The following is an 11,347-nucleotide window of genomic DNA, read 5'->3' as shown; positions in this document are numbered from 1 at the left end:
AAATAAGACATTAGGAACAACTCCAGGGCAATTCTAAGTCATCAGGATCTATCACATAGTGTCTATTAAAGTGATTAACTCTACCTGTAGCCACAAATGCTTACAAAAATATAAATATTGACATGATTATGGAGTTTAGAACTTTGATACAAAACTACTTACATGAAAAATCTAAAGAGAAAAGAATAGTTTGTTTAAATGCTCCTAAAAATAATTTGATACGTTCTCCTTCGTTGAGATTTTTCAACATTACTCATCTATAAGCTGAAGTTAGAATTTCTATGAGAATAGCCACCAAGTTAAAGACAAGAAGTCCAAATGAAATAATAGAACATTTTCCTGACTCTAGGGCCTCTGAGAAATGAAAGCACAAAAATGTTTGTCAGGTTTCTAGAAAACATGCAGCATGACTAATATGTTCTTTGCATTTTCATATTTCACTGAATAGAAGTATGTCAGCTTAAAGGAAATATAAGTATCAAGTATTTTAAAGAAAAGTTATATATATCTACATATACACAATCTGAAAGTGTTCTCCTGAACAATAAAATCCTTGCTAAAACAGTACAAACAATATTATTTTAAGACATGAATGGAAAGTATACAGGAGACAATTCCTGTGGATCATTTTATTACAAATACTAGAAAAATCTTCATTTCTCTTTGTGTATTGTTTTAAACCTTCCCAATACAGTACCAACTTAAGTATGTTAATTTTGTAGGTGAAGAAACATACTTAGAAGCATGGAAGCAAAAGTATACATATTGTCAACTGTTAGATAGATATAAATTAGATCTTATTTTTTAAAAAAATCAATGCTTAATCTAGTAACTGTGCTAAACATAGGTTAATATTGATAAGTGAAAAGATCATTCCTCCATGATTATGAATAATCATAAATAAAACTTAATTCTTAAATGGTTACATTGTTAATGCCAATTGTTTCCTGAGAATGTGTATGTTCATCATGGAGGAATTTTCTATCTTAAACACCTGAAATATTAATTTATATCATGTAAGTAGGTTGTTCTAGAAGATAGAGAATGGGTTTGTGAAAGTGATCCTGGTAATTTTCAGGATGCCAAGAAGCTAATTTAGAGGCAAGGTTCACAGACCTTGGAAAATCTGGTGATCTCTAAAAGTGCATACGTTTATTTCTAGCATACAAGACTCTTAGCCACTATCGTGCTTCTATAGCAAATGGATGTGTTACCTGATGTCTTTAGAATGGTCTTTTCATCCTTACCTGTTGGAGTCCTCAATAAAAGGGAAGGTGAATTTAACTCTAATGATAATGAGAGAATTTTCTCTGTTCCTTCACAATAGGTATTTCATAGAATAAAAGAATAAGACCAAAAGATTAAAAGCCACCAAGAGAATCACTAAAGGTGGAATATGGGCAATGATGTCCCACCATCCAGCTTGAGTGTCTTCCATTTCCGATCAACATCAGCACTCCACCTGTGCTTTGAGGTGAATAATTGCTGTTCACTGAAAGTACAACTTCACATTCATCCAAGGTTAACAAAATCATCCTTTGCTTACATGTTTATGTAACAATATGGACGACCAATAGGTAAGTGACATAATGAGAAAGCAGATGATAGATTATATATTGTTTATGTCAGGAAACTATAGTATTTCAGTCTAAGGATTCTAAAGATTAGTTGATAGAATTCAAGACCAATATTTTTGACTGCTAAAACTGAACTAAAATGTAACTTTCAGAGTGCAGGTTTGAATATGAGTTGCCTTGTTCTTTGATTACCACTTATACATGTATTTACAAAGGTAACTCAATTTTCTTAGCAAAATATTGTGATTCTGCTTTTTATCACTCGGTCTCAAACCATGTATTTCTTATATATTATTCTGTACAGCTTATCTATAATGAGGTTTAGAACATCTAATTTTGTAGCTTTAAACAAATATGCTAATTCAATGATACCACAGGAATGACTCTACTGTTGACCAACTGATTCGTTATCCATGTCACAATTAAATAGAATTAAAAAGAACCTTTCTGCTGAAATTCAATGTAATTTCTATCAGGTCCAAAGTATAAGCCTTATTTCTACTATAAAGTGTTATGCTTGCCAATGACATATTCAGACCATTTTTTGCTAGTGAACAGAAGCCCCTCCCAGGTGAAACCACACACATTTTTAGGTTTTAAAATTTCTGATCTGCTTCTTCACTGCTCTCTGTACAATAGTTATCCGATAGAGCGTGTGTATATCAATCACACCTGATGCTTCTCTTCATGGGAAGTTGGACTTGGCTCCTTAGCTTTCACTTGGACAGCAATGCTTCTAAAGGTTGACAAAGACTTGTCTTTACATTTAGTTTTTCTGTTTCAGGTTGGATATTAACTTTCTTCCTTCCTCCCTTCCTCCCTTCTTTCCTTCCTTCCTTTGTTTGCTTCTGTCTTTCTTTCTTTCTTTCGGTATTTTGAGACAAGGTTTTGATCTGTGTAATAACTCTGGCTGACCAGTTTGGCCTCAAACTCACAGAGGTCCACCTGCCTTTGCCTCTAGAATGGTAGAATTAAAGATGTGTGCCACCACCACCCACTAGATGTTAACTTTCAATATGAAAGGAAGATTAAAAGAGTTAAATCATTCTCTGCATCTCTCTAATTTATCTTTCTTTCCCCACAGTTGTTTACGAAGGCAAATAAGTAAAATGGATGGAGGCAATCAGTCTGTGGTGTCAGAATTTGTGATTTTGGGACTCGCCCATTCACAGAATCTTCAAGTCTTACTCTTTGTAATGTTTTTGATATTTTACCTGCTTATTGTATCTGGAAATATTGTCATCATGGTCTTAATCACCACTGACCCCCACCTTCATTCTCCTATGTACTTCTTGTTGGCCAACCTGTCCTTTGTTGATATGTGGCTTTCCTCAGTCACCACTCCTAAGATGATTACAGACTTTCTCAGGAAAAACAAATCCATTTCCTTTGCAGGATGCATGTCCCAGGTGTTCTTTGCCCATTGCATCGCTGCAGGAGAGATGGTACTGCTGGTGGTAATGGCTTATGACCGCTATGTGGCCATTTGCAAACCACTCCACTACTTCACGATTATGAACCTAAAAAGATGCACTGGGCTGGTTTTGACTTCCTGGACCATTGGCTTTGTGCACGCTATGAGTCATCTTGTAGTGATTGTGGAGCTGCCTTTTTGTGGTCCCAAGGAAATTGATAGTTTTTTCTGTGACATGCCATTGGTAATCAAGCTAGCCTGCATAGATTCCCATGATTTGGATATTTTAATGAATGCTGACTGTGGGGTTGTGGGTGTAACCTGCTTTATTCTGTTGCTCATTTCCTACACATATATCCTTATCACTGTTCGCCAGAGCTCTAAAGCTGGAGCATCTAAAGCTCTGTCCACATGCAGTGCCCACATCACAGTGGTGATGATCTTTTTTGTTCCCTGCATCTTCATCTATGTGTGCCCACTCAATATCACCTGGTTGGACAAATTTCTTGCTGTGTTTTATTCTGTTTTTACACCTTTCCTAAACCCAGCCATTTATACACTGAGAAATAAAGAGATGAAAAATGCTATGACAAGGTTTATAAACAACTGCATAGATTCCAAAGGAAATTACTAATAGCCAAAAACTTGTACTAAATACTTCAATTAATAGAGACTGATCTCACAAAATAAGTTCAAAATCAGGAAATTTACTTATAGTCAATATTTTTTGCCAGTCTACCAATTCAGGTATGGGTTTAATATACTTCAGAAAACATAATTCTTACTAATCAGCCAGCATAACATTGTGAATTATTCACCTGGAATCCATATATGAATGATCCTTCTTACAGGAACATTATTCAACCCATTTATCATCTTCTTAAATTTTACATAAAGTGGAACAACATTTGGTTACCAAACTTACATGCTTTCTCTGTGAATAATAACTTGGTAAATTTTTTAAATATAATTCTGTATATTACCACATCCCCCAAACTTTTAACTTAACCCCTGCCAAATGGAAACTTCATCCATTATTCTTAGCACAAATATATACTGAAATGCTAATTGAGATAGGAAGAAGAAATAAGAAAAATGAGATAAAAGTAATAAACTGTACAAGGGAAGGCAATGGACTTTGTGGTGTATTCTTTTTTAACTCAATGAGCATATTATCATAATAAAAGTTTATTAATACAGCCTGATGATATTTTCTAAATTGCCTCAGTCTTGGGGACTGGTATTTTTTTAGGCAATTAGTAACATTTATGCAACTTTTTAAAATATAATCTCTCTGAGGAGCATGTGCATGAATCTACTATTTAATTCATAAGTTTGTACTTAATCTACTTGTTAACATGTACATTTGTAAGAATTTTTGCTGTTCTATATCCCTGTAATGTGCAAGCCAAGAAAGCCCCAAATGCCTCCAACACTGCAGTAACCATTTCCATTGTTCTTAGTTGCCCACCATAACTAATGGTTTGACCCTATTGCTGAAGGCACAATATGCTTTCATTACAAGACAGAAAAATCCATTTCAAAGTGACAGAGATAGATCTTCTGATCTGACTTTCATTCATAGTATTGGAAGGTGCTATGCAAACCACAGGAGAAGAAAAGACATGAATGGTCTTACCCAGTCTGGACTCTGAGTGCAATGAATAACCTACCAAGCAAAGCAAAATGTGCTCACTGATGTAATAATGTCATCGCTCCTATGGAGTACTCATGACTTTCTTATTGGATTTGAGGCCTTTCCAAAGATGGAATTTATGGCTGAACTCATAAGGCTGATTAAAAGCCTATAGCTGGGAGGTGAGATGCAAATTCCTAAGGGGTAAATTGATTACTATTAGTTTGCAAAATGGCTATGTTGTCAAATTCCCCTTAAATAGTCCTGTTTATAACCATAGAGCTGTACTATTCTCAACCTTAGTGAAAGATTTTTTTTTTGAAGTGGGTAGTGATTAATGTGGAGATGCAAAAATATTCAAAGTGTTGAGAAGCCAATTGAACCCTAATAAGGTTGTTTATGTGCATGTGTTTTCTGATGTTTGTAATGTGACTCTTCAATAAGAACTGTACAAGTGAATGTACTCTTCCTGTACATTCCCTCTTCTCATGGTTGCACAGCTATTTGGGAATTGCCATGCTCCTATAGGTAACACCTCAGCTATGCTATGTAATAAACCTCAATAAACTTTGTTATGGACCACAGAACAATGCAGTGAAAGTTCAACATATACTTTAGGGTCAGTCCATCAGAGATTGCTTGTCTCTTGAAGAACATACCTCATTTAGCAGGGTAATGAGAAATATTGTCACCAGAAATATATATCTCCACCTGATCTGCAAGACCAAGAGGAATATTGCCTTCTGAATGTGTCAGTGGTCCCCATTACAGACACTTGTGTGAAGAGCTCTTTCCTTCACATTACAGCTAGGTGAGTCTTCCCACAGCACTACAGTGTATTAATCAATTACTAGACACATCTTCTCCTATACAGTGGTATATTGGATGACTCCCCAAAGCAATACATGATTAAGGAAAGAAAATAATCAGTCAATACCTTTGCTCTCCCAATGAGGTCTTTGAATAAACTTAGAAGTCTGCCCCTCTGCAATTATCTTCCTTGGCAGACAGTTGAACAGTGTTAGTATCCAGACAAAGAGAGCTCAATTAAGACATTCACAGATGTCCAAGGACAAAAATGATGGCATGTATGAAGTGGTTTTGCTGTAGCTCTCAAAGAGATAGAGAACAAGAGTGTCCAGGATTCAGTCTACCAACAGATAGGGAAGTGCTGTCCCAAGTGAACCCTGAATTAGCCTTTAGCTTCTTTACCTAGTCACATTTAAGATCATAGTGAAACATACATAGTCTCCTCTTAGATTTCTTCAATGACTTAGTCTCTCTCTCCTTTATTTAACCTCTTTTCCCTTTAAGAAGTTCCTGGAAGCTTCAACCACCCCCACCTTGAGCCATACAGGAGGCTGACAGTTACTGCTTTGTGTCAGACTTTTATCTGTCTATGACCCTGAAGAACCTGGCCTTGCACCTTGCCAGAGTTGTTGAATTGCTGATCATAAGTGTGTATAGCAGGAAACTTTTGCAGCACAGCAGAACAATACAGAGCACATGAAGTAAAGAGCATTAGCCTGTTTGTGTGAAGTTGCTATAGAAATCTTCTCCCCCTCCTTCACTCCTGAGAAGCATTCCACCTTTGGGACCCTGGGTAGGGGCTGGAGCAGGTCTCATAGCCCTTAAGAAACTCACTTATGTCACCAAGTTGGAACTTAAAATGCATTTTACATGTTAATGTTACCAAACAAGCCTTCTTTTGTTAATTATTTGCTGTTACATCATCTCATTTTTCAATTTAATACAACTATGTTTTAGATATATTTTTCTTCACAAAAAAGCATGTAGCTATCTTTAATAAATACTCACCCTTGTTTATGCAGGCATTTCTAGGAGGGACTTCCTAAATTTACCATTTTCATTTTATTTAACAATTATGATCTAGAGGATGACATTACAAAAATGCACAGAAACAAATATGCAGCATCGGGAGGATAGAGTGTAATGTGTTGGATTAGAATTGGCGTTATTGATGTTATATTATCTTGCTTTTTCGCTCTCTCTTCCTATTTTGTTATTTTGCATATATAGATGTGTATTGTATGAAGAAATATATTCTAGAATGTCACAATATATGTGTGTATATAAATATATGCATGCATATGTACATATATGAATATTGAAAGTAACAGCTGGTAGTAAGAGAAAACACATAATTATACTTCCTGATTCAAGAACAAAGTACCACTATGTTACTAAAAGTAGAATCAATCATGTATCTAATTAAACTTCTATCTTCCCTTTATTAAAATCCAAAAATGATTAAGAAGGTTAACATTACCTGAATTGATAATTGGAAAAATTCAAATTGCAAAACAAGTAACAAAAAGAGGAAATGTCAACAAATAAAGTAAGGAACTCTGTATTATATGAGGATCTAAAGACATGTCAAATGAAAAATTAAAGAAGACTATAGTATTTTTGGATGAATATTTGGGCAGTAAAACTGTCAAATGCAAATAACTCACTTGTTTGCTATTTACCAAACCAGTTTTTCTTCCATTTGCTACTAATGATTGTTAGAAGAATTTGCATTTACCTGATAATTAATATAAACCAAATCATTACTACTTTTTAAAGTATGTTTGATAATTTTCATTAATGAATACAATTATTTTGACCATAAACACTCCCAGCCCCCCCCACCCCTGCTGCAACTCCTTATTGCTGCAAGCAACATGCCCTATTCCTAGCTTCATACTTTTTTTTTCATTGTCTGAATCAAGTTATTGCTGCTTGTATGCACAAGATATGTGGGAACGTGCATAGAACATAAGCTCCATAACATGGGCTATCTCCCTGAAGAAAAATGACTCTCCTTGTCACAGTGACCATCAACTATCAGTAAGTCCTAAGCTGGGTATGAGGATTCATGTGCCACTTGGATATCAATGCTGTATCCTCATACCCAGCTTAGGACTTACCGATAATTGATGTCCATTTAGGGCTGAGCACTTCACACTTACCATACTTTGAACAATTGTTTGTCTATTAACCATTATTGCCTGTTGCTAAAAGAAGCTTCTCTGAACTAATCTGTGAGGGCAAATATAAGTGTGTGCAATAGGTGGGATTCTGCTTCTAGACTTGGAGAGAGATTATAAAAATGCTCACTTTACATAAAATCATTTGTTCCATGGTATTTTATGTATTCTAGGTTTTGTATTTTCAATAAAAATAAATAAATAAGACAAAAATTCAAAGCTTGATAGAAAACTAGAGACACATAAACCCAATCCATAATCTACCTTGTCTGGAAGCCAAGATTCAACTATTGCTGCCAAAGGCAAATCCCACCAGCACATTCTCTGTTAACAATAAACAAGAGAAATTTTGCTGTTGTGACTGGAGGCCCTAGCTAGGCATCTTCAGGGAGTGAGAACAACACACAAAGTTTCTGTCCCTGCATGACAGTCCCCAGTGTAGAGTGTTACATAGTTCTGCCACAATGAAAGCAGCTAATTAAGAGCTTTAATTGTGCTTTGACAGTGACCAAGAGGAACTTCAGAGACCATGTATTGGTTGCCAGGAATCATACTGCAATGGGAGTTGCTTTTGGAATCACATCAGCTTTCCCATAGCAATGAAAGAAAAGGTACTTTTTAATGGGTCACCTGGGGATGACACTGACTTCTGTGAATTACCATTTCTTTATTCTTCTAAGAATCATTTTGTCTATGAAGCTGAATAACAAGGAAATTAGTATTGAATACAAAATAACAAAAGGAAAAAAAAAACAGTTTTGAGAGCTGTTTCTGTAATATCTATGTCAAGAACAGGGAAACATTGTCTCAGGAACTCTTAAGTTGAAGCTGGCAGTAAAATTTATTGCTTTGGTAATTACTTATTAATTTCTTCATGGAAATGGAAAAATTAATAGGATAAATAAGGTGAAAGTCACAAAAATCTGGAAATAATAAGTATCCATTACCTAGTTGACCATAAAACTTTTAACTACAAATTATATAAAGAACAAACACCAATGTTTCCATCTAAACAGATTTTATAAGTTGATTCCAGTCTGAACAGAACCATTCAAAAGTCAACTTCCTATAACAGCAGATTTATAAGTAATCTTAATTCCTGAAATGTATAAAATGTTTCCTGAGACTACAATTATTGAAAAATATATATTAAATACAGATTAAAATATATCTAATATCCAATCATAGAATGGGAGAATCTGAAAAATCATTTAAATACACACTTAATAATAAATGAATGCAAATACTTTTACTAATAATTGATTGTAATAGTCACTATAGTTCGTACTTATTCTTTACTCTAGCCCCTAAATTGGTGGATTTGAAAACAGCAAACCTGCTCTAGGACATACACGCTTAACCAGTTCTGCTCATGCTTGCTCCCTGTGATTTTTGAATGTATGTGTACATGCATATATGCATGTGTTTGTTTGTGTGCGTACATACATGTGCATATATGTGTGTATAAACATATATGAAACAAAAAAGAGACACATTTATACAAGCACAGAGGTAAAGAAATAGAAGACAGGACAAACATGTTAGGACTGTTTGTTATTACAATAAGATAATTACACATGATTAATCAACAGGATCTTAAAATAATCTACATCAAGTAAAAAACAGAGACCAAGAAACTAGACATGTCCACCTAATATATCCACCACTGCACTCCCAAATCAGTACTTTCAAAATACAGTTTCATTCAGCAAATTTGTCCCTAGTGGCTACATGGCATCAGAAACTACAGTTGACAAATAAAATAAAGCCAACTAGGGAATCTCTCTACTTTGTCTCTGCCATCTTATTGTCTCATTTGAGAGCCAGCAGGAAAGATAGATATGGCTGTGGAGATGACAATATAGTATGAGAAATGGGATAGAAAGATGGTGAAAATAATACAAGGTAGGAGAAGAGAGTATTTAAAAATATTTTCAAGATGAAAGGAGGAAATTATGGAGGGAATTTTGAAAGTAAATAAATATCAACCACTAACCACACATGGTATTTGTTCATTTTCTAAACAAAAAACATGGACACACATGCAATTGACTGAGAAACAAAGAGTCATTTAGAGTCTGTGTTTCTGGCAGATAATTAATTAAAGAATACTAACAGCACAAGCTATTGGGAATATGTCTAGGTCATGAAAATTCTGGTTACATAAAGTTTGAAAAACAAGGGTGAATGTGGTTGTTTTAATAAAAAGATGCTTTAACTTTTTCAAGTGGCAGGGCTATGGGTACATATTGAGCCACCCAGTTATGTCACTGCTCCATCTCCAATAGAATGATTAGCCATATCCTGGAATCCTCTATCACATAAGTGGCTACCACTCATCTCCTATTTGGTAGGCTCTCTTCGGTCTTCCATTTGTTACCTTTGCTGTACAGAAGCTTCTTGATTGGTAAAACCTCATGGATAATTTGTTTTATTTCTTGGGATAATGTAGTTCTGTTCAGAAAGTCATTGCCTAATGCCTATATTTTCAAGTGTTTCTCTTCTAAGATTTCCTACAAAAATCTTCAAAATCTCAAGTCTTACCTTAAGGTATTTGGTCAAATTTAAGTGGATTACTTAAAGAAAATCCGTAGAATCAACTAAACAGGGGTCATAGGAGCCCCCAGACACTAAACCAACAACCAGGAAGCTTGCATAGAACTGATCTAGGCATTCTGTATAAATGTGACAATTGTTTAACTTGCTGTTCTAGTGGGACTACTAACAGTAGGAGAAGGAGCTCCTCTGAGTCTTTTACTGGCTTTTGGAATTCTATTCCTCATGATGGGATGCCTTGCCCAGAAAAATAAAATTTATGTTAAAACCTGGATTTTTCTCTAATACATCCCAACCACAGTCCCCCTCCTTCCACTCCTCCTTGCTTCTCCACACCTCTCCTCTTCCCCAGATCCACTGCCACTCTATTCCCCTTTAGGAAAGAGCAGGCCTCCAAGAGATGACAGTCAAACACTACAAAATAAGATACAATAAACAAGGCAAAAGCCTTCTCATATCCAGGCTGGACAAGGCAACTCAATAGGAGGAAAAGGGTTCTAAAAGCAAGCAAGTGTCAAAGGCATACCTACTCTGACTGTAGTCCACAAAAACACCAAACTAACACGCAGAACATATGCAGAGGACCTCGTGCTGACCAATGCAGACTCCATGATTATTTAGTTCTCTGTGATCCCATGTGAACCCTGCTTAGTTCACCTGGTATCCTCCATCTCATCTGACCCCTACAGCCTTTTCTTCCCCCTCTTCTGTGGGGTTTCCTGATCTTCAAAGGTAAGGACCCAATAGAGACCTCTAATTTAGACTCTTTCACTTTCTCTCTCTTTCTCTTTCTGCATAATAGCAATAGGTCTCTGCACCCACTCCCCATCTACCACAGGAGGAAGCCTCTCTGATGATGACTGGAAAAGACACAGATCTATGAGTATAGCAGAATATCATTAAGAATCATTTAATGGATTTTTTTTTTGTCAGTTATGTTTGGTTTTATCCTAGGTCTCTGAACGACCCAGTCTTTAGTTCCTCACCACCCAGGTAATGTATGCATTGGCTCCTACTTGTGATATGCGCCTCAAGTTAAACCAAATATTGGCCATTCCAAGTGCTTGCCACCATCACCCCAGCTCAATTTTCATTCAGGACAAATTGTAGGTACAGGGGTTGTGTGACTGGGTTGGTGACATGATCTTGAGTGGGTTCTTATAGACGATGA

The 11,347-nt window shown here is 35.7% G+C and overlaps 1 protein-coding gene across 1 annotated transcript; it reads left to right on the top strand.

Annotated features, from left to right (window-relative positions):
- Positions 1–2,683: 2,683 nt before the first annotated feature.
- LOC127221732 (olfactory receptor 4K3) lies at positions 2,684–3,625 on the top strand. Its single transcript, XM_051183741.1, has one exon. The coding sequence runs from the start codon at positions 2,687–2,689 to the stop codon at positions 3,623–3,625; it is 939 nt and encodes a 312-aa protein (XP_051039698.1). The 5' UTR covers positions 2,684–2,686.
- Positions 3,626–11,347: the final 7,722 nt, after the last annotated feature.

This window comes from Phodopus roborovskii, unplaced genomic scaffold (genome assembly GCF_943737965.1).
Source record: "Phodopus roborovskii unplaced genomic scaffold, PHOROB, whole genome shotgun sequence".
NCBI lineage: Eukaryota > Metazoa > Chordata > Mammalia > Rodentia > Cricetidae > Phodopus > Phodopus roborovskii.
The sequence above is the reverse complement of the archived record's forward strand: the minus strand, read 5'-3'. Positions and strand labels throughout refer to the sequence as shown.